The 24,582-nt window shown below is 47.2% G+C and overlaps 1 protein-coding gene across 2 annotated transcripts in view; it reads left to right on the forward strand.

Moving 5' to 3' along the window:
- Positions 1-24,582, forward strand: part of Rpap2 (RNA polymerase II associated protein 2) — a 71,381-nt gene that overhangs the window by 26,060 nt on the left and 20,739 nt on the right. For both annotated transcript variants that reach the window (XM_041642052.1, XM_041642053.1), the window contains 3 exons: positions 764-858; positions 4,142-4,222; positions 11,961-12,029. In XM_041642052.1, the coding sequence (XP_041497986.1) occupies positions 764-858; positions 4,142-4,222; positions 11,961-12,029 (245 nt within the window). The remainder of the gene's footprint in view (positions 1-763; positions 859-4,141; positions 4,223-11,960; positions 12,030-24,582) is intronic.

Here is a 24,582-nt window from a genome sequence, read left to right on the forward strand (position 1 = left end):
GGTGTAAGGTGGTATCTTAAAGTTGTCTTGATTTGCATTTGCTAAGGAAGTTGAGCATGACCTTAAGTATCTTTTGGCCATTTGAACTTCTTCTGTTGAGAATTCTCTGTTCAGCTCAGTGCCCCATTTTATAATTGGGTTGATTAGCCTTTTACGGTCTAGTTTCTTGAGTTCTTTATATATTTTGGAGATCAAACCTTTGTCAGTTGCAGGGTTGGTGAAGATCTTCTCCCAGTCAGTGGGTTGTCTTTTTGTCTTAGTGACAGTGTCCTTTGCTTTACAGAAGCTTCCATATCTATCACCATGCACAAAACTCAAATCCAAATGGATTAAAGACCTCAATATCAGTCCGAACACACTGAACCTGATAGAAGAGAAAGTGGGAAGTACTCTACAGCACATGGGCACAGGAGACCACTTCCTATGTATAACCCCAGCAGCACAGACACTAAGGGCATCATTGAATAAATGGGACTTCCTGAGGCTGAGAAGCTTCTGTAAAGCAAAGGACACTGTCACTAAGACAAAAAGACAACCCTATTATGTACATTTTTTATTATTTAGCATTTTACAGAGGAGACAAGAGGGTGGATGGGCCAGGCGGGTTCATCAATCTGACAGTGACTCGGCTGATGCTCAGGTTTAGATGTTTTAATTCTTGTCTGTTTCTATAGTAGAGGGGTCAACGTTTATGCTTAATGTTACTGCTCTGCTCGTAGAAAGAAAACAATACCTGGTTATTTTTCTGTTTGTTTTGTTTAAGAATGGATTTCAGCGTGATACCAGCTTCCCACTGATTGATTCAAGTTCCCAGAACCAGATTAGAAGACGGATTGTTCTTGAAAAATTGAGCAAAGTGTAAGTATGGATGTGTCATTCTGGCTTGGAAAGAGATTTAAATTAACTGAATGTTTTCATGAGTTTATAATTGTTTTAAAGATGATGTGAAATTTCCATTTTAAGATTGTATCTTTCCAGATACTTTTTGGTACTAAATTGTTTTTGTAGATGACACAGGACTATCATAAAGAGTTTGGAAATTGAGACTGTAGAGTAGAAAGATGAAATACCCCACTCCTTCCTAAGCCAGCAGAGTGAGAGCTGTTGAAGCCAGCCTAGGAACCTCAGCTCCGTGGTGAGCAGTCAGTAGCTATGCATTGCCCCAGCCCTGCTGCGCACTGCCCTAGCCCCTCCGCTGCCCTAGCCCCTCCGCTGCCCCAGCCCTGCTGCGCACTGCCCTAGCCCCTCCGCTGCCCTAGCCCTTCCGCTGCCCTAGCCCCTCCGCCGCGCGCTGCCCTAGCCCTTCCGCTGCCCTAGCCCTCCGCTGCCCTAGCCCCTCCGCCGCGCACTGCCCTAGCCCCTCCACTGCCCTAGCCCTTCCGCTGCCCTAGCCCCTCCGCCGCGCGCTGCCCTAGCCCTTCCGCCGCGCGCTGCCCTAGCCCTTCCGCTGCCCTAGTCCCTCCGCCGCGCACTGCCCTTGCCCCTCCGCCGCGCGCTGCCCTAGCCCCTCCACTGTGCATTGCCACAGCCTGGTTGCTGCAGCCTGTCCACGTATTCATAGGCTCCCTTCACACTCAAGAACATGAGTTCAGTCAGTTCAACCTGCACTTTGGCTTGAAGCATCCTGTGAAGGAAAGGATTGTTCTTAAATTAGCCCAGTCACAGATAACACTTAAAAGCTGCTCTTGCTTTTGTTTTTTAAAACAAAAAAGTAGCCAGACAGTGGCGACACCCTCATTTAATCCCAGCACTCGGGAGGCAGAGGCAGGTAGATCTCTTTGAGCTTGAGCCTAGCCTGGTCTAGAGTGAGTTCCAGGACAGGCTCCAAAAGCTACAGAGAAACCATGCACCAAAAAATATAAGTAAATAAATCAGTGAATCAGACAATCAATTAAAGAGTTTCCAGGTCTTTTTTTCCAGAGGTAGAAGGTCCACCTTGGACTTTTAAACCTACATTTTCTTCTTGTAGCAAGAAAACATGGCCTGTTTCAACCACTGTTTGAGGAGTTGTATACAGAGAAGTCTCACTTTTTTAGTATTTTGAAAAGAGGAAAAACATTTACTGGAAGCATAATATTTTTGAGCAGCCAAGATATAAAACACTACTGGTAATATAAGGGAGTACAGCTATCTTACTTTAAGATAATATACCTCTAAGCTACACCTGAAATCCTTTATGATTAGTTTTGGGATCTTTAGTTGGCCGGTTTGTTGGCTTGGTTCGTGGTCTTTTGGAAGGCAGTCTCACTAGCATTGGCCTGAAACTCACTATGTATAAACCAGGAAACCATCTAACTCACAGAGATCTGCTTATCTCTGTCTCTGCCCCAAGTGCTGGGATTGAGGGAGTGCCGCCATGCCTGATGTGACACTGTATCTTGATTTGGTTCAATCTAAAAATATTGACCATGAAGAAGAACTACTGTTAAGTTTACATTTTGAATAAATGTTAATATAGATTGAGCGTGTCCATATGTTAGGCTCTGCATGGATGACTTATTCTGCCTCGTGTGTGTATGTGCGCGCATGCATGTGTATGTACAGAATCTGTGTCTGTGTTCATGTCCATGCAGGTTCATATATGTGAGCATGGAGGCCGGAAGCCAACCTTGAACATTATTGAACCATTAACCTTGTTTCTTGAGCCAGGATCTCAGTGGGACCTGCAGCTTACTGACCAGGCCACAGTAGCTGGGCGCTGAGCCCAAGGAAAGACCTGTCTCCTCCCAAGGTCCTCATGCTTGTATGGGAAACATGTTACTTGCTGAGCCGTCTCCCCAGCCCTGTTGTTTTGTTTTTTTAAAAAACTAATCTTTATTTTGTCCGTTTGTGAAGTAATTCATTATCTCACCACCTATCTGATACAATGCAAGACAGTATCAAACCTAGCTTTGGTTATGCGTGTTTTGAATGCTGGGATGGGTTATCATTTTAGATTCATAGGTAGAAGATGTGGATTTCCCTGGAAATAATTTTCTGGATGGTTGAGCGTCAGGATATGTGAAAGAGGAGGCAGAAAGAATCTCAGAGGCAGAAGATTGGGAGAAGGGCTTTGAATGCCATTTTTCTGGGCTGACCTTCCTCTCCCTGTCGAAGCTGAGAACCGAACTCAGGGCTTGCTGTGCAAGCGTTCTACCCAGTCCTTCCCCTTTTAACACCAGAAAGAGTAAGTGATTAGGTAGAGTGATGTTATTGTGGTTGTATATTTAAAAAAAAAAAAACCTTTATATTTAGAAATATGAGTGAAAATAAGGGTCCAATGACATAATGTCAAGAATTTGCCTTAAAGTACTTCTGGGGTAGGGCAAGGGACAGAAAAATGAAGCAACCCTAACAGAATATTAAATGTTGGATCTGAGCCAGGGGTCCTGCACACCTGTGACCCTAGCACTTGGGAAGTGGAAGCAGCAGGATGAGGGGTTAAGGGCTGTCTTTAACTACATAGAAAGTTTGAGAGCAAGCGAGGCTACATCTCCATATGCTATATGTGATGTGTGTGTGTGTGCTCCTTTGCTTTCCTGTTATAATAAAAAAAAAAAACTCTAGAAGGAATTAAATATATTTTGTGTATAATAAGCATTGTGTACTTTTATTTCAAATGTGTTATAAGGGTATATGCATTTTTCACCTAATATCATTTTACATTTTCAAAAACAATCTGTGCTATTTTAAAGGTGTTTTTTAAGGGGGTTACTAAATGTATCTATCATATAAATCACCTACTGATATGTTTATCTCCAAGTTTTCATTAAAATGTGTCTATAGCCATCTTCTCGTGTTTGTTAGAATTGTGTTTATGTGATTATTCAGAGGGTAATTAATGCTTTAGTAGTAAAACCGTGGAGCTAAAGGTGAGGACAGGTTGGTACAGGGGTGGTGTTCAGGCATCTATACTGGCCTGCCCTTGGGGTCCTTAGCTGCAACCAGAGTGGGTTTGTGTGTCAGGGCTTTGCACGCTTTAGAGCAGACACGCACGCAACTGGAGTTAGGAGAATGCTCCTTTGACATCTCACTGGTATGTAGCTTAACCCTTGCTTCTACCTGAGTGTTGCTAGTGGCCAGGAAACCCCAGAGGCAGGATTGCCCACCGAGATGTGTTCTAGCTTTATATAATGTATAATTATTTGTTTTTTCGTTCCAGATTGCCTGGACTTTTGGGTCCTCTTCAGATTACAATAGGCGATATTTACTCGGAACTGAAAAGCCTTGTTCAGACTTTCAGGTTAGTGTGAATGTTGTAATTTTCCTTCTCTGTTATTTTAGCCATATTGGCTCCGGCACGGTCCATGGGGAGGCTAAGGCAGGAGGGTCTGTGCTTTGCCTTTGTGGGCCCACATCTGCCCCGAGGAGCACTCGGTGCTGTTTTCTCCACCCCTGGACAGTACTTGTGATTCCTGTTGAACACAGCTCCTTATTGGCTCAATTTTGACCAGTTTTTCTCTGGCTAGCTTGTAAAGTAAACTGCATTGAGGAGGGGAACTTACAGGATGGGGAGATGCTGCTGTCAGTAGAATGCTGGCCTGGGAAGCACAGTGACCTGAGTTCACTGCTGTCTTAGTTACGGCTTCTATTGCTGGGAAGAGTCCCACAGGCAACTCTTACAAAGGAAAACATTTAATTGGGTCTGACTCACAGTTCAGAAGTTTAGTCCATATTGTCATGGCGGTCAACATGGCGGCATGCAGGCAGATGCGGTGCTGGAGAGGTAGTGAGATCTTGACCCGCAGGCAGCAGAAAGAGACTGTCCAAGACCTCAAAGCCACCTCCACAGTGGCATACTTCCTTTAACAAGGCCACACCTCCTAATAGTGTCGTTCTCTGTGGTCCAAGCCATCAAACACATTGATTATATGAAGGTCATTCCTATTCAAACCACAACAAGTCTCCAAAAGCCAAATTTTTTAAAAAACGAAAAAGCTAGCAAAGTTGTGTGTGTGAGTAATCTCTGCACCAAGGAGGTGGAGACAGGCCCTGTGGCTGCCGGCAGCCAGCCATGGCAGTTGGCAAGTTCTCGGCCAGAGGGAGACCCTGCCTTAGAGATGGCAGGTGACACCTGAAACACGAAACCCAGTTGTCTTCTGACCCCACACACACGCACACACACAAAGGAAAGTTGTGTCTGAACACAAAGCAGCTCGCAGCAAATTTAGTGAAACCGTAAGTGTGCCCCAGATGAGCATCTCTGCGGTGAGCCTGTGGGTGCACGAGGCAGGCTGATCCTCAGGAAGGCTCACCTGTGAGCACCCAGTGAGGGTAGTGCGTGGTTTACTGGATCGTGGGGGACGCTTGGAGCACTGAGAACTACAGAGAGGGAACAGAGATTTTCTCCGTGGAAAGAGGAGCAGTTGAGAGTTTCCTGATTGATAAAAACATGTACATGAGGACAGTCTCTCTGGGATGTCCATATGTGAATGTCTAAAAATAAACCTGAATAATATGATTTTTCTCATTACTGATGGTTATGATTGTCGTTGTCTCAGAGACAATACAACTTAAAGATCATTGATCACAAAACTTCAGGGATGCGAGAATGGTGTTAAGATTGGCACAGACTTTTTGAATAAATGCTTTGTGAAAAAGAGGGTCCAGGCCAAATATCACAAAACTCAGGGGTGTTATTTATTTATTTATTTATTTATTTATTTATTGTATCCCTGTTCATGATGGAAACATACACTTTGCATCTTATGTCTCTACTAGAACCATACAACCAAGAGGGGAAACAGAACTGTGTAGGGGTGGTGAGTTTGGATACAAGTCCGTGGTGTGTGAATGCTGGGATTGAGGATTTGTTCCGGCCTCTCGGGGAGTGTCATAGTAACAGTCTTGCTGGTTTGTAAGGATTTGCCCCACATGTCCCTCAGGCAGTGGGCGTCTCATCGCTGTTCTGAGCAAACTGGTGATGTCACCTGAGAAGAGCTCTAGGAACATGTCCTCTCAGGGGACCCTGTAGCACACACCCAGCGTGAATGAGGCACTGGATTCCAACTCGAACACTACCAAACACCGCTTCTCCCTCTGGTCTAAGGTTGGCATTTCAGTTAAATAATAAAATGTGGTGCCTTAGTCATACTGTGCTGTTGGACAGGCAACATTTCTTACTCCTGCGGGGCTACTGATGGTCATTCGGATTGTAGTTTTAAAGTAACTAACTGTAGGGTCGCTCCGTAACTACTGTACATCCATGGAAACGTGGGTGTTTGGTGTTGGAAACCTTACTGCTGGTCTCTGGAAGCGGCACTGGTAATAATGTCTGGCTGATGCCAACCCATGAAGTCAGTTCTCATCACATGTCGGTCTTTACCAAGTTACCTAATCTCTGAAAGCGAGGGTGCTGCCGTTTCATGGTTACAGGTAAGAAGTAAAACAGCCTCTCCCAGCTCATAACCAGCCATTGGGTTTTGATCTCGAGCCTCCCGGCAGAGGGAAGGTCGTGGATCATAAATGGCAGGGCCGACGGGTTTTACAGCTGTCTGTCCATGGTTCCAAAAAGAGCCCTTGTTTGCTTTAGGTCAGTGACCACAGTACTTGATTTTCTGTCTGGCCCTTTACTTCAGGATTAGACAGTGAAACTTGTTTTAGGGGCTGGGGGTGTAGCTCAGGGCTATAGCACCTATCTAGTGTATTCAAAGCCATGGGTTCAATCCCCATGCCAAGAAATTAGCACCATGGGGTCATCAGTGCCATATTGGGGCCCGCACTGTGGTGTTGGGGTCCGCACTGCTATGTCCGCATTGCCGGGTCAGGCTCCTCACTGCTGGGTTGGGGTCCTCACCCTCTCTATTCTACCGTTCTACCGTATCTTAAATGTTCTGATATGTGTCTGTTTTCCATAAACATGAATTGGTTCTCAGCAAATCTTAACAAAGGCAGAGGAACAAGGCAACTTAGTTTAGTTGTGCTTGAGGGACTGATGCCGTGATGTCATACTGCGTCTGATTGGTTCACCAGTCGGAGCTAGACTGTGAGCTCCCTAACGGAACTCAAGAGTCAGGCCAGGTCTGTTCTCAAGTGCTGTTTCCCTCCACTTGCCTTGCGTTTTTTCTTTATTCACCTCTTCCTGTAGCTTAATTCTTCCCCAGGCAGATACTTTACTCAACAATCTCTGTCTATTCTGTGTTTAGGCCCTGAACAGGCGTTCAGATGCATAAGCCCATGTGTTCCATCGTGGACTCAGAGTTTGCTAAGAGTAGATCCTTTACTGCTATGCACACACAAACCTGAGGAAAGGACCACAGAGGTAGTTCTGCAAACTTGTGGGAGAGGTTGCTATCTCAGGAACCCTCATGAAGAACTGATATTAAAGCTGAGATATAGATAGAAGTCTGCCTTGTAGACTGGGGCTGTGGTTCCGTGGTAGAGTGTGTAGCTGGCATGCACGGGGCCCAGGTTTCTGAGAACACACAGAAAAGCCCCTGAAGTCATTTGACCTGTCTTACAGCCTCCATTCCCTGCACTGGCAGCTTTCCTGGTATCCAGTCCAAGTCAGTCTGGTTTCCTCACGCAGATCGAAGGAGCAGCTGGGGTATACTTGAGTGCTTCCAAAGGTATTCGGTTTAGACCAGTAAAGAGCCCGGCAGGATTACTAAGGATTTGTATAGAATCTACCCATCGAGCCTCGTTCTTCCGACACCTGAGCTAGCAGGACGAGAGACACATGGTTCTTCAGTCCTAGCGAACAGGTTGCGGGTATGCGGAGCCTTTGAATTGTCCATTTATTACAAACTTACCTTGTCACTTTCTCTCTCATCCCTGTTTTACAACCAGATCCCTTCCAATTTCTTTTTGCCTTATTCACGTAAGACTTCAGAATCACCCCGGTTAGTAGGGGTGGTGGTAAATGTGAGGCCGTGAAAGTGAAGCCTGGCTGGTCCGGAGGTGGCTGTTGTCAGAAAAAGAAGTAGTGTACAATAGCTTTGTTTTTGCTCTCTCTGCTTTTACAGATGCTTGAAATTTAATAACATCTGTGAAAAACAAGCCCCAACCGTAAACATTATCTTGGTAGAATTCTGTAGAATTCTGCTTCCAAGACAAACTTGATGTCGAGTAAGTTATTTTTAATAGTCTTCCATCTAAAGCCTGTGGGTCAGAGTCTGTAACTAAGTTTCCTCCCTGCCTTCAAGGAAATGTCAGGGGCTCCGAGGGAGAAAGTGCAACTCTGTAGTCTGAGTCTTTCTGTGAAGATGCCCTGCTGCTGGCAGTGGAGCGTGGAGAGATCCTCTCAGTGAACACTGACAGTGGGAAAGGTGACATAATTACTGCGTCTTTCTCTTGGCGTGACCGCCAGTGCTAGGAACCTGCAGAACCGTCATTCTGAAGCCTTTAACAGCTATAAATGTGTGGCGTGGCCCTTGGAGACCAGTCCTCCGATTAGTTAGGGTTCTGCTCAGACGGTAGGATAGCTTAAAAGCCCCCTAGGTGATTCTGGCGTGCAGAGCTGAGAGCCTTTGGTGCCTGAGTAGAGAGCTGTGCGCCACTCCACCTGCTCTGTGACCCGAGTTGGGCTGTGTCTGTCACAGCACAGAAAGGCTCCAACCGAGCTGGTCAAGATGCTTGTCTGAGCAGCTACGAATTAAAATCCTATTCTAGTCTGCCTTTAAAATCCTCTTTAAATTTTATCTGTGATGAATCAAGACTTTTTTCTAAACGTGTATAAATTTAAATTAACATGTGCTAAATACCCAGGGCCAGAAGAGGGCATTGGTTCCCTGGAACTGGAGTTACAGATGGTTGTGGATCAGCAAGTAGAACTTTCTGGTCTGCTAGTGTAATAGAAATACTGTGAGCTATTTGAATGAGAATGACCCACTGGCTCATATGTTAGAGTATTGGTCTCCAGTTGGTGGAACTGTTTAGGAAGAATTAGGAGGTATGGCCTTGCTGGAGGAGGTGTGTCACTGGGGTCGGCTCAGGCTGTTCTCTGCTGACTCCCTCTCTCCCCACTTGGGGATCAGATGTCGCTCTCAGCTCTCAGCTACTGCTCCAGTGCCGTGGGTGCCTGCTGCCTGCTCGCTGCCATGGTGGCCATGGCCTCGCCCTCTGAACTTGTCAGTAGGAAACATGGCAATAGGAAAGTGACTAAGGCAGCTCTCACTGTGCTTCCCTGGTACTTGGGACAATGTTATAAATTACACACATGCTACGTTTGCTTTTCCTGAATGACAGAGGAACTCATGAAATTGTAACTGTATGTTAACTGAGAGGTTTAACAACAAAAACCAGAATTTTAGGCCTGATGGTGCACGTCTTAATCCAAGTACTCAGAGGTAGAGGCTGTAGCCTGCTAATCTATGTAAGCTCCAGGCTAGCTCAGGGCTGCATAGTGAGACCCATTCAAAGGAGTAGCTGTATCGCACTGTTCTTGCCATTTCAGCTCTTCATGGTTATGCACTGAGCTGAGTTCCATGGTATTTCGTACAGGACGACAGTGAACAGAAAAGCCCATATCTCATGGACCTTCATCCTGCCTGAGGGCCGTATGCATGTCCTGGTGTAATGTATTAGTGTGTAGCCCTACACTCTTCTCAGTTTCCAGTATGTGAGAAAGTTTCCATCTTCGTTCATGGGAGGGGGGAACAGCAGTGAGAGGCACATCCAAGTAAGGTCAGGAGCTGTTAATGTATGAAATCATCCGACAGAACTCAGCAGGTAGAAGGACTTGCTGTGCAGGCCTCTGAACATGAGTCTGATCCCCGAAACCCACACAGAGCTGGAAAGAAATGAACCAGCTCCAGGAAGTTGTATTCCGACCTCTATATGTGCACCATGGCACACACTCAACACACACTAAAAAATACAAAATTAAGAAACCTGGAAATGGGGCTGGGTTGTTGGCTTAGTGTTAGGAGCACCCCTCTGGAGGACCTGAGTTCAATTCTTAATGCCTGTGTGGTGCCTCAAAACTATCTGTAGCTCTGGTTCCTGGTGATCTGGCGCCCCCTTCTTGCCTCTGTGGGCACTGCATGCACATATTGCACAGACACACCTGCAGGAAACACACCACACATGCTTATAAAGTAAAATTAGAGGCGAAACCTGTGAACAAGAGTGACATCGTCACTGAACGTTTAGGATGCTGGTAAGCCTGGGGAAGTGAGCGCTGGCAAGAGGAGAAAAATCTGTGTGAAGAGCCGAGAAACTGGGGGTTGGGACTAGGAAAGCCTGCCCCTGCCAGAAGGTATGTGTGTTACGTGTGTCGAGTAGATCAGAAGCAGAAACTGGAAGGCAGGGACAAGGTCCAGGCTAGAGCAGAAGGTTGGAGCCCTAGTTGTCTTGGTGCTGTAAGAGGGAGTGTCACCAGAAGGAAGTGTCTGCAGAGAAGAGCCCGGGGTACCCAGGGTTTGGAGGTTTGGGGTGGTGCCAGAAGGGAAGGGGAAACTGAGCACAGGGATCGCTCTGCTCAGCTGTGTGGGAGCCCGCTGGTGGGTGAAGGGAGAGGGATCTGGTGGCCTTTTGTACAAAGGAAAGTTCTGTGGAGCTTTCTGTACCAGTTCTTCAAAGTTTGGTTCAGTTTGCTTTTGTTGGTTTTGAGACAAGGACTATGTGTGTGTATATATCCCTACTGGACTTGTAATGGCTCTATAGATCAGGCTAGCCCCAAACGTACAGAGATTCCCTGGGCTCTGCCTCTCCAGTGTTAGTATCAGAGGTGTGCACTACCACACCCCACTTAATATTTTATATTATTGGTAGGTATTGGAGTCTGTAACTCCATTAAGTGACAGAGCTGGGCTAATATCCACATTAGCAGACTGTTTTACTGTACTGCCTTTTTATAGCTAGACTTTTTATTAATTTGGAAAAACATTCTAAACTATAGAGAAAATCCAGATTGACAAAACAAATTGATAGGTTTTTAATTTTCTAACGTTTCACTTGTAAAGACTGTAAACACTTGTTCTGGCACCTGGATAAACGGGTGGAGAGCGCCGAGATCTCTTCTCAGGCAAGGGAGAAGAGGTGATATGGGGTGTGGGAAAGAAAGGGAAGTCAGCTGAGCAGAGGGGGCAGGGACGTTCATCTGCGGAGAGAGCACCTGTACTGTGAAGTGCGTGTGTCCATCTGGTCTTTGGTTTTCTCTTCTGTGCCGTGTGTGTCCACACAGCGCTTAGTCTTGCCCATTCTTGACTGATGAAATGATGCCACACCGTGTTTGGTTCATTCAGAGTGATTATCCAGTGTATGTAAGTCTAGGCCATTCATATTGATGGTTGTTTAATACTCTAAGTATGCCACAATTTACTTTCTCTATTATAAGCAGTATTTTGTTAAAGGTTTCCATAGGTCATCATACATAAATGAAAGTACTTTAAGCCTTTATATCTAGAGAGAAGGTACTCATATATATATTCCAGATTTGAATCTGGTGAGCTAGCATTCATTTTCTATAATTATGGCATCCCTTGTTGTCTACTGCCAATCAAGCACAGGGCAAAGCTAGGGTCAGAGCAGCTTCCCTTGTTAGCTTCAGTGGGTGCTGATGTGGGCTGGGGGCATGTGTGTCTGTCTGAACAAATGTGGTCTCACTTTCCTCGTGAGTTTCATGATCCTGTTCTAATATCACCTTTGCAGTAATGTGTAAGAGCACGGCTGAGTGCTTCCTGTGGAGACCTCTGCTCTCTGTGGCTGGACTCTCAGAGCCGGGATGGTCCGGTACTGTCCATACCAAGCCCTGAATAATAGCAATAATAGCCCTGTGGAACAGAGCAGGTGTTTAGACCTGCCTCTTAGCAGGTGGTGGCGGTGCGCGCCTTTAATTCCAGCTCTGGGGAGGCAGAGGCAGGTGGATCTCTGAGTTCAAGGATAGCCTGGTCTACAGAGCGAGTTCCAGGACAGCCGGGACTGTTACACTGAGAAACCTGTCTTGAAAAACCAAAATAAAATAACTACCTCTCTGACACATTAAATCATAATTCTTATCAAGAACTAAAATTTGAAGGTAAAATCTTGATGTCTTTCAGATTATCAAACCGAAACATTATCCACAAGCCCGTGGAATGGACTTTGATCGCTGTGGTGTTGCTGACATTGTAAGTAACTCTTTCGGATTCTGTCTCTGAGGGAACAGTCACAGGTTTGCACACTGTCTTGAAGAATGTCGTTTCCATGTTTTTGGATGCTGTGTTTGCTTCTTTGTATCTCTACCATCCTAAGAAACAGTCCTCATAAATGTTATTTATCTTTTGTTAGAGAACGTCCCATATGTGGGTTATGCCACAGTCCCATACATTTCATGGTTCATGTCTGTTCTAACGCCGAGTGAGCAACACTGTCTTGCATCTGTGTTTCTACGTGTAGTCATATATCTCATTTATTGACAGTTTAGAATCTAACAGTTAAAGGCACTAACGTAAACACTTACTACACAAGTATATGTAAGACACTTGAACCCCACTCCCCTTTAAGGCGCGCCACTGGTGGTTTCTAGGCTCTTTTTCAAAAGGGCTAAAGGCATTAGCTATAGTGTTTTTCAGCATGAATTGGAAGAAATTTTTGAGATCATTATGATTGCATCTCTGTCGCTGCTGGTGCGTGTGAGGTCACTGAAGCCTAAGGCAGTTTACTTAGGGAGGCTCACAGCTCAGCTCAGGGCGGCTGCAGCCCCACACTCTCCCCCTGCCTTGACTTTGGTCTGCCGTGTGTTTTTCCCATCCCCAGGTGTGTGGGAAGGATTAGGTAGGCTTCAGTGAGCCCGAATCTGTGTCACCCAACCAGATACAACTCATATGATTCATTTAATCAGAACACAGAAAATAACTTTACTTGAATGCTCTGATATAAATTTTTAATCAGCCCTAAGAACAAATCTTTTGTTATTTCTACTATTCAGTGTTCCAGTTGAATTGGCAGTTCGGGAAAAATATCTTATTAATTTTTAAAACGTTTTTCTACTTTATTAAATGTGTAAATACCTTGGTCACTGACAGGGAAAACATCAGTAACAGTGCTTACCCACAGTATCATATGCCTGGTAATAAACGCTCATAGACAATTAATTATACTTTTGTGATTTATTATGCCAAGAGGGAAGAGTGTTTGAACTAACATGTTAGAGGATGAACATTCATCTCAGACATAGTAGGTCCTATACTACTGCCACATCTCCAAAATGTTTAGCAAGGAATAAAAAGAAGCATGAGAAGCATAATAATAAACCTACTATTAAAATTCATATAATTATTCCAGGTAAAAACAAAGCTCCGGGTTGGAAAGCTGCTTCAGTCAGCCAAATGCCCACTGAGCAAGCATAAGGACCTGGGGTTAGACCCCAGCACCCATGTGGAAGCCAGTGTGGCAGCATCTGTCCCTCCAACGTGTGAGTGGGCGGAAGACGAGCAGACCCCGAGCTCACTGCATGTGTGCATGGGGGAGATGAGCAGACCCGAGCTCACTGCACGTGTGCGTGGGGGGAGACGAGCAGACCCCGAGCTAACTGCACGTGTGCGTGGGGGAGACGAGAAGACCCCGAGCTCACTGCACGTGTGAGTGGGGGAGACGAGCAGACCCGAGCTCACTGCAAATGTGCGTGGGGGGAGAGGAGCAGACCCGAGCTCACTGCACGTGTGCGTGGGGGAGACGAGCAGACCCAAGCTCACTGGGGGAGACGAGCAGACCCGAGCTCACTGCACGTGTGCGTGGCGGAGAGGAGCAGACCCCAAGCTCACTGCACATGTGAGTGGGGGGAGATGAGCAGACCCAAGCTCACTGCACGTGTGTGTGGGGGGAGATGAGCAGACCCGAGCTCACTGCAAGTGTGAGTGGGCTGAGACGAGCAGACCCCGAGCTCACTGCACGTGTGAGTGGGCGGAGACGAGCAGACCCCGAGCTCACTGCACGTGTGAGTGGGGGGAGACGAGCAGACCCGAGCTCACTGCACGTGTGAGTGGGGGGAGAGGAGCAGACCCGAGCTCACTGCACGTGTGCGTGGGGGAGACGAGCAGACCCGAGCTCACTGCACGTGTGTGTGGGGGGAGATGAGCAGACCCGAGCTCACTGCACGTGTGCGTGGGGGAGAGGAGCAGACCCAAGCTCACTGCACGTGTGCATGGGGGAGAGGAGCAGACCCGAGCTCACTGCACGTGTGCGTGGGGGAGACGAGCAGACCCAGCTCACTGGGGGAGACGAGCAGACCCGAGCTCACTGGGGGAGACGAGCAGTCCCGAGCTCACTGGGGGAGACGAGCAGACCCGAGCTCACTGCACGTGTGAGTGGGGGAGATGAGCAGACCCGAGCTCACTGCACGTGTGAGTGGGGGAGAGGAGCAGACCCGAGCTCACTGCACGTGTGAGTGGGCGGAGATGAGCAGACCCGAGCTCACTGCACGTGTGAGTGGGGGAGAGGAGCAGACCCAAGCTCACTGCAAGTGTGAGTGGGCGGAGACGAGCAGACCCCGAGCTCACTGCACCTGTGCATGGGGGAGAGGAGCAGACCCGAGCTCACTGCACGTGTGCGTGGGGGAGACGAGCAGACCCCAAGCTCACTGGGGGAGACGAGCAGACCCGAGCTCACTGCACCTGTGCATGGGGGAGAGGAGCAGACCCCAAGCTCACTGGGGGAGACGAGCAGACCCGAGCTCACTGGGGGAGACTAGCAGTCCCGAGCTCACTGGGGGAGACGAGCAGACCCGAGCTCACTGCACGTGTGAGTGGGGGAGAGGAGCAGACCCGAGCTCACTGCACGTGTGAGTGGCGGAGACTAGCAGACCCCGAGCTCACTGCACGTGTGCGTGGGGGGAGACGAGCAGACCCCGAGCTCACTGCACGTGTGCGTGGGGGAGACGAGCAGACCCCGAGCTCACTGCACGTGTGCGTGGGGGAGACGAGCAGACCCGAACTCACTGCACGTGTGCGTGGGGGAGAGGAGCAGACCCGAGCTCACTGCACGTGTGCGTGGGGGAGACGAGCAGACGAGCTCACTGCACGTGTGCGTGGGGGGAGACGAGCAGACCCGAGCTCACTGCACGTGTGAGTGGGGGAGAGGAGCAGACCCGAGCTCACTGCACGTGTGAGTGGGGAGAGAGGAGCAGAACCGAGCTCACTGCACGTGTGCGTGGGGGAGAGGAGCAGACCCGAGCTCACTGCACGTGTGCGTGGGGGAGAGGAGCAGACCTGAGCTCACTGCACGTGTGAGTGGGGGGAGAGGAGCAGACCCGAGCTCACTGCACGTGTGAGAGGGGGAGATGAGCAGACCCGAACTCACTGCACGTGTGCGTGGGTGAGAGGAGCAGACCCGAGCTCACTGCACGTGTGCGTGGGGGAGATGAGCAGAACCAAGCTCACTGCACGTGTGAGTGGGGGGAGATGAGCAGACCCGAGCTCACTGCACGTGTGCGTGGGGGAGAGGAGCAGACCCCGAGCTAAAATCAAGCTCTGACTTCTACACACATGTATGCACGTGCTCACCAGCATGAACATGTACATGCCTCCAAACAAGACCTTAAATATACACACACAAAAATGTAAAACCTAAATTTTTTTAAGGAAACCTATGTATGTTTTTAATATAGGCACCGTGTGACAAAAAATTATTGACAACATTAGCTGTTCTTTTTTGCACAGTTTTGACCTCTGGGCTTAGGTATAACAACCCTTCGGAAAAGTAACTTCAGTGGATTCAGTTGTACACTTTTTATGTGTGTTAAGTTTCCCATATGCAGTCTTAAAATGGTAGCTAGAAGCATCCTTCGTCCTCTGTCAACTGTTCTCATGCCCTGAGCTGCAGCTTGACCCAGCCTCCCCCAGCCATTGGTTCTTTTGGTTTGTGGACAGCTTGACGGTTTCTAGACCAAGTCCTTCGGTGTGTGGACAGCTTGACGGTTTCTAGAGCAAGTCCTTCGGTGTGTGGACAGCTTGACGGTTTCTAGAGCAAGTCCTTCGGTGTGTGGACAGCTTGACGGTTTCTAGAGCAAGTCCTTCGGTGTGTGGACAGCTTGACGGTTTCTAGAGCAAGTCCTTCGGTGTGTGGACAGCTTGACCGTTTCTAGAGCAAGTCCTTCGGTGTGTGGACAGCTTGACCGTTTCTAGGGCAAGTCCTTCGGTGTGTGGACAGCTTGACCGTTTCTAGGGCAAGTCCTTTGGTGTGTGGACAGTTTGACCGTTTCTAGGGCAAGTCCTTTGGTGTGTGGACAGCTTGACCGTTTCTAGGGCAAGTCCTTCGGTGTGTGGACAGCTTGACCGTTTCTAGGGCAAATCCTCTGGCTTCTTTCAAAGTCATTGGCCACTGTAGATCGCATGTCACAAGGTACCTGGGAGTTTTGTTTTTTGCAAGGTCTCCTTGACAGTTCCCAGCCACTCCGCCTACTCTCTGCAGCATCGGGAGCCGGGGGCCTCTCTGTCCTCATCACTAGCTCCAAGACTTCCATCTCGGTAGATGTTTGTTTCTTACTTCTTTTTTCAGAAGCCCCTTGACTTTCACATTTAATCCTACGGAACCTGTGCTTAGTTGGAGGTCCTTTCATTTACAGCTCAGTCTTTTCATCACTTTTGGAATAAATATTACTAAGCATATTAGGAATAAAACTTAAATGTGTTTGCATTTTTATTTAATATGTGTTAAAGATTTTCAAAATCTCAAATGCTGATAGTTGATTGACCTATTTTAATAAGAACTGATTGAAAATGTAGTAAAATAACTGAGTAATTGCTGACATTTATTATCTGAACCCTTAGTAATAATTTTGTCCAGTTAAACGTAACCAAACTTTATTCTCACATTAGCTTCTGTTCTGGAAAAGTCTAAATATTGAAATAATACGGCTTGGATTTTCCCAAATAAATAAGCCTGGGTAAGATACCAGTCTTTGATGTATGTCTTTAAACAAAAATGTGTATAAATTAACTTTTCTGCATTTTAGAACCTATATATTCTGTTAGATAAAACCTGTTAATGTATTTATATAGTTTTGTTTGTCAATCAAATTAGGAAACAGTTTGCATCAAAGTGCATCTTCTAGCACGCAACTCCCTACACTTCTTTACCTTTCTTCTCGACCTGTCTCACTCAGAGCAGAAGATGACAATCATCTTCCTCATACTCACAGTACTGAGTGTCTTAGACAACCCAGGTGACATCATCCGCCGCCCACCACTCCTGTGCTGTTCCTTTGCCTTTGGTTTTCTTGGATTGGACCACTGTCATTCAATTCTAGTTTGTAACGCAGAATAGGACCGAGCCAGGACTGGTGAGAGATCTAGGAGAAGGCCCAGACCAAAACTGGCAGCCAAAGGAAAGGCGTCCAGAACAAATCCACTGGGCCGAGTCCCTGTACTAGGAGCGGGGATTGAGTTTCCTCAAGGAAAGTGTGCCAGGTTCCTTGAGACTTGGGCTGTCCAGGAAGGAGGTGACTGCTCACTCTCTCAGATAGAGAGACACAGGCTGTTCCTGCTCTGGCGCCCCGGTTTCTCTAATGGAAAGCTTTCAAGGCCATCTCCAGAAGTGTCTGCTTTCATTTTATTTATCCGAACTGGCTGTTTCCAGTGAACTGTGGTCTGTTTGTAGTCAGAGACCATTCGGTAGTTTATCCCTCTAAAAGCTTTGAGTATTCCCATCGTTCGGGGAGTAGCATGTAAGTCCTGGAAAATGGTATTTTAAACAAGCTCAGCTTGACCATGATCTCTAAAGGAAAACCATCAGGACACAGTCACTTTAGGGAGTCCTCACAGACGGGTACTCTGGAGAGCCACTTCCCGGGGCTTCTGGGCACTAGTGGAGAGATGTGACTGAAGCTTTTACCCTCACCCAACTGTCTTTTAAAGCTTGCCCACCACTCAGTTTCCTCATAAGATCTGTGTGCACCTTGAAAAACAGCTGGTTCATTAGCGATGTGTTGGTTCTTATTCCTCAGTCTCCCTCACCATTCCAGGTCAGCCTTGGTATCTGAGACCATAGTTAAAGACTGCTGGAAATATTTTTCTTTTTTTTTTTTTTTTTTTTTTTTTTTTTTTTTTTTTGTGGTTTTTCGAGACAGGGTTTCTCTGTGGCTTTGGAGCCTGTCCTGGAACTAGCTCTCTAGACCAGGCTGGTCTCGAACTCACAGAGATCCGCCCACCTCTGCCTCCCGAGTGCTGGGATTAAAGGCGTGCGCCACCATCGCCCGGCGGAAATATTTTTCTATATTATATTATGGAATTTCGTACTTGACTTTCTTGAGAAAAAATGCACCCATAAAATTCTCATTTTAATGTTTATATAGTTCTACATGTTAGTGTATTTGCTATATTGGGCCATGGTCAGTACTGTCTAATAACAGAACAGTTTTGTCACCCCAGACAGAAATGTCACATGACTTCAGCCTTGACTTCTCCTGCCGACACCCTCTTATCTCTTCCTATCAAATAGCCACTTATCTATTTACCTGTTGTGAATATTTCAGATCAGTGAAGTCATATAAGACACGGTGTGTCTGGCTTCTTTCACTTAACGTCCATGTAGTAGCATATAACGGCACCTTGTGTGTGGCCAAATAATGTGCCGGGCTGCAGATGTACTGCACACCTTTACTATGCATGTACTGCACGCCTTTGCTGCACCTTTACTATGCATGTACTGCACGCCTTTGCTGCACCTTTACTATGCATGTACTGCGCGCCTTTGCTGCACCTTTACTATGCATGTACTGCACGCCTTTGCTGCACCTTTACTATGCATGTACTGCGCGCCTTTGCTGCACCTTTACTGTGCATGTACTGCACACCTTTACTACGCCTTTACTATGCATGTACTGCGCGCCTTTGCTGCACCTTTACTGTGCATGTACTGCACACCTTCGCTGCGCCTCTGCTGCGCCCTTGCTATGCATGTACTGCGCGCCTCTGCTCGGTTGTCTGGTGATAGTCATCACTCTTGTTTCTGCTCCGGGGCTCCTTTGTACAGTGATGCCGTAAACATTCACAAGCACCAGCGTGCTCTCCTGTGGACATGTTCTCAGTTCGTTGGTTGGATACACTGATTATGTTTAACCTTCTGAGAAACTGCCCGACTGTTTTCTGTGGCAGCTGCACGGGTCCACGCTGTCACTGGCAGTGTGCAGGCATTTCAGAGCTGATCTTCCTAGTTCTCACCCTCGCATCACCCAGTCAACACCATGTGCAGTGCCCGCAGCCCTGTATGGCATATGCTTGTCCCCAGCAGAAGACACTATTTGGGGAGGTGAAGGAAGCATCAGGAGTAGCTAACTGACAGTAGGTCAGTAAGGGTAGACAGACTCAGGGTTGTCTTGTCCCTAGCCCCTCTGTCTCCTGCTTCCCAGCCACCAGAACTCTATTGCTCTGTCATAATGGAGTCAACTCTCTAAAACTGTGAGGAAAAAAGTAATTCCTCCATTTAATTGTCCTGTCAGGCATTTTTGTAGCAACTGCATAGGAGAAAATAACACAGAACGCTGGCCCCGGAGAAGTGGGCTGTTGCCTACCCTTCTGAGTGGCTCTTGCACTGTTTGAGCTGGTTTGCAGAAGCGGCGTGGAGGAGCTGCTAGAACGGTGAAACAAAGCTTAATAAGCAAGCATGGTTTCCTTCAGAGGGGCAGGGTGCACAGGAGTGTGGACAGTAGAGGCCAGGCATACTATGTCCTTGCAAAGGGTCTGTCTGCATCTGCACTGAGTCAGTACTCTGGGGCTGACCTGAAAAATGATGGTCTAAGGTCATGAGGAAGTTTTATTAAGACACATGACATTCAGGGTGTGGGTAGTTACTGGTGACTTTTAGCCAAGTTTAATAGTAAGAATCGGGAGCAAAAAGCTTGGGAACAGAAGGATTTCAAAACACAGTTTAGTTTGAGAAGGAGGGAGATTGAAGTTTTTAAAGAGATTAAGTCCATTGGAAAGAACCAGGCACCCAGTCAAGACAGAGAGAAAGGACGCCTTTGGGACATCTTGGGAATGGGCGAACCCCACCCATTGGCAGGTCCAGGGTACAAATTTCTCAGGAGAGAGCCAGCAGGTGCCATAACTGTACCTCGGGAATTGTTTTCCCAAGTTCAGCCACGCCGCATCGCGGCTGCCGCCTTCTCTGCTCAGAAGGACCTAGCCATGGCCTGAGCTCACGGTAGACTTTCCCACTGGTGCTGCGGCATTCAGGACGCAAGCATTTGGAGGAAGACTAGGAAACCCAGCAAGGTGTAGCCTGCCCAGACTCTGTACCTGGAGCTGTGAGGATGAACCTAGGAAGTGGCGAAGACCCCAGGATGCTTCGGCTGCCAGAGTTGTGAGATGTCACTGATGGTGCTCCTGGGTCAGAATGACCACCCTAATGTAAAAACAGACGGCCTTTATTAGAGGAGAACAGGAGACACCTCGGAGGGCGAGGGCAAGAGCAGGCAGGAACACCAGGCAGCTTTCCTGGGGCCTTTTCCTGTGTAGGTGATTGACAAGTCTGCTTGAATTAAATCGTAGCTCTGTTCTTTACCAGAAATCTACCTTAAGTACTAACCTTGGGCTTTTTTGGGTAATTTAGGTGTCATATTTCTGCCTAGGACCAGAGGTAGAATTCAGATGTCATTGTTTTAAGCAAAAATTAGTATGAGAGCAAATTTTAAAAGAATTAAAGAAAGAAATTAATCTATAAAAATAGCTTTACTTTACCAGGAGAAAGTAGCCCTTTTTTTTCTGGGCTTCAAACTTCATTTATTTATTTATTTATTTATTTATTTTTATTGAGAAAAGGAAAAAAAGTTTCAGCCTCCTCCCACCCTTCTCTCCCTCCCCCCACTCCTCTCCCCCTCCCTCTCCAGTCCAAAGAGCAGTCAGGGTTCCCTGCCCTGTGGAAAGTCCAAGGTCCTCCCCGCTCTGTCCATGTCTAGGAAGGTGAGCATCCAAACTGGCTAGGCTCCCACAAAGCCAGAACACGAAGTAGGATCAAAACCCCGTGCCATTGTCCTTGGCTTCTCATCAGCCCTCATTGTTTGCCATGTTCAGAGAGTCTGGTTTTATCCCATGCTTTTTCAGTCATAGTCCAGCTGGCCTTGGTGAGCTCCCAATAGATCAGCCCCACTGTCTCAGTGGGTGGGTGCACCCCTCGTGGTCCTGACTTCCTTGCTCATCTTCTCCCTCCTTCCATTCCTCATTGGGACCTTGGGAGCTCAGTCCAGTGTTCCAGCTTAGGGTTGGCAAGAGACTTGAACCTAGGGTGGCTCCCAGGAGCCCAAGGCGATGTCCCCAGTTAGTTCCTTGGGCAGCTGAGGATAGGGAACCTGAAATGACCTATCCTATAGCAATACTGACGAATATTTTGCATATCACCATAGAACCTTCATCTGGTGATGGATGGAGATAGAGACAGAGACCCACACCGAAAGTAGCCTTTTTGTGGTGGGCTCCCTCCACTCTGCCTTCGGTCTAATATGTAGCTGCCCTTTCATTTGGTGCTCAAGACTTTAAGGGGGCGGTGCTTCCCTCCCCCTGTACTCAGAATGGCTTTTCACTCACAAAATTAGTGTGACCTTTAATCCCAGCACTCAAGAGGCAGAGGCTGGTGGATCTCTGCGAGTTCGAGGCCAGCCTGGTCTACAGGAGCTAGTTCCAGGACAGGTTCCAAAGCTATAGAGAAACCCTGTTCTGAAAAGCCTAAATAAATAAATAAATAAGTGTGTTCCCAAGACGCAGGAGGTGGGACTTGAAACTGATTTTGTTCAGAGATCATCCTCAGCGACCCTGCTCCCCCGTAGCAGGATCTGACCAGGAAAACTGGGCAGCTCTTGTAGGCCACACCCAACAAGGCATGGGCTGGGGGGATACAGGCCAGGCCTGTTGGAGCTCACAGCACCCCATCAATGCTCCAGATGCTGAACACAGAGCTGTGGGATTTCCTGTTTGCCTTGCTGGATTTTCGTCTTGTTTTGACCCTGTTCCTCCTTTCCGAATACCATTTCGCTTGTGGGGTGAGAAGTCTGCCCTGTGCTATTTGGATATATGTAACATTTTTTATTCTAGGGGGCTCACAATTAAGAGTGTACTTTTAGTCTTAAAAACTACTTTACACTTGGACTTTTGAACAGTGTTGGAATTGTTGAGACTTTCAGGGCTCTTGGAGGGATGCCCGATGAATTTTGCATTAGGAGGTGGCCTGAGCCTTTGGGATCGGGAGATTGAATGTCACGTGAGCATCCGCACAGACTCATGTGGTGTATTCGGGGTCTCTAGCTGCTGTTGCTGTTTTGGAAACTTCAGGAAGTGGAACTCATCAGAGGAAGTAGGACACAAGAGTGCATTCTTTGGAGTATCTTGTCCCTGGTGTGTATGTGTCTGACTTTCTGTATCTCCTTTTGTTGGGATAACCACACAGAAGAGATGTTGTGTTCACCTTTGTGCAATGGACTGAAACTGTGAGCACACTGGACGGGCCTCCCTTCAGTACTCCGTTAGGGGTGAGCTCAGCAGGTGGCCCTTCCTTCAGTACTTTGTCAGGGGTGAGCGCAGCAGGTGGCCCTTTCTTCAGGACTCCCTCAGGTGTTTTGGATGGTTGTGCAGAGTAACAATTTATCAAAAACTGAAATATCCATATTCTCACTCATTATTAGATTTACACAGATTTGTAATAGTAATTTCTCATCTTCTAGGAATACCCATATGAGCAAAAAGGGAGGGGAATAGAAATAGTGTTCAAGGCCATATAAATATTGTAACACGTTAAATAGTTATATTTCCTTCGTCCTTAGAATACCTAAATATCGCTTGTCCTGGTTAATTTGCTTGCCTATACAAATCCTAGGTTTATTTCTTTTACTATGTTTATTACTGCCTTCAACATTCTGAAGATGAACTATTTTCCCCTTCACTGAGGACTGAACAAAAGTGAGATTCTTTCTATATCTTCCATACTAATTGCTGAGAGTTTGTACAAGAAATGCATATTTTTAGGTAGTTATGCAGGTACATACACACAGACACACACATACAGAGAGACAGAGAGAGAGGTCTTGAGATGGGATGGGGCTTAAACTAGCTCAGGCTAACCTGACCCTTCTGTGTCCCCCTAGGCTGGCTTTGAACTTACAGCAGCAACCGTCTTTCCTTCTTTTCCCAAAGTACTGGGTTACCAGCAGGAGCCACCATACCTAGTGTGAGCATGTATACACGCACACACAAACACACACACTAACCCTAACTCTGCTGGCTAAGAGGAAGGTATTTCTTTTAAAAATATAAGTGCCACAAATTGGTTTTGATCAGTTTTAAAAAATAGTTTTTAAAAGGGAGACAAAGTTGGAAGGTGGGGAGGTGAGTCTGGAAAGAGTTGGGGGAGGGTGAGCCAGCTTTTCTGTTGCCAGGATGAGGCACTATGACCAGGACATCATATAAAAGGAAAGGTTTATTTGGACTTCCAGTTCCAGAGGGGTAGAGTCCATCATGGTAGCAGGCAGCAGACTCTTGAGGGGAATCAGAGAGTGAACTGGGAAAGGTGTGTGTGTAACTTTGAAACCTCCAAGTCTGCCCCCAGTAACGTACTTCCTCCAAGAAGGCCATTCTCCCTAAACAAACCCACATACCACCAACCTGGAACCAGTTATTCAAACAGCTAACTCTTTGAAATTACCAGTCTGTATGTGTGTGTGTGTGGTGTGGTTTGTGTGTGTGGTGTGGTGTGTTGTGTGTGTGGTGTGGTGTGTGTGTGTGTGTGTAGTTTTGTGCCATATTTATCATATTCATTCCCCTCCCCCAACTCTTTCCATGTCCCTACTTCCCTACCTACCAACTTTGTGTCCTTTTTAAAAAACATAACTCATCAGAACCAATTTGTGGCACTTCTATTGTTAACTGCAGAGCCTCCTCTTAGCCAGCATCTGGGACATGCTCCTGTCACAGGTGCAGGAAGACAGGACGACTGGGAGTCACTTCACCCTCCTGTGTTTCTGCCGCTGTGGTAAAAGCTCTAGACGGCCCGACCTGCAGGCCTGGCGCGGGCCATAGCCTGTCTCTGCCACTGTCTCGAGTAGAAGCGCCAGGATTACAGATGGGCACTTCTGCACCCGTGTCCTACTGTGGGCTCTGTGAGCATGGGAATTCTACCCACTCAGCTCTTTCCTTAACCCCAAAATTTAGGTACTGTCCAAAAGAAAACAGCACTATTTTAAATTCCTGATCAAAACCTACTTTCTACAAAGAGTTGGTTTTTTTTTAGGATTTTCTATATCTCTAGCAATTTTATAACTTAGTCTTTTGTTCATCCATAATCTGCTGAGCATCCCCAAACCAGATGCCTTAATCCATGATAAAAATTGCCTGTGTTTGAGGCTTTTGTCTTCTCTCCCTGGCACCACAAAAAAACAAAAACAAAGATTCCTCAATAAAACAAACTAAAAAGACAGGTTCTCCAGATTCCCATCCCAGGCACCCGCAGCTCCAAGGGGGGCAGTGGTTAAGGCTGTTGGTCCTGACTGATCACAGCCTCAGCTTTAGCAGCCAGTCCCTGTTTTCCTAATGCCGTCTGCATATCTGACCAAGATCCCGAGGATGCTGGTACTGTTACCCCAGCCTTGGTGCTCGCCCCTAGAACGAAGAGTGTGGTAATCACTGTGTGGGTCCCCTGCTTGATCTCACCGACTCACACAGCCTCGGAAAGGAGAGCATTTGCCCGGGAGTAGGCATTATG

This window comes from Microtus oregoni, unplaced genomic scaffold, assembly GCF_018167655.1.
Source record: "Microtus oregoni isolate MIOR12 unplaced genomic scaffold, Mior012 000072F_ref0000427, whole genome shotgun sequence".
NCBI lineage: Eukaryota > Metazoa > Chordata > Mammalia > Rodentia > Cricetidae > Microtus > Microtus oregoni.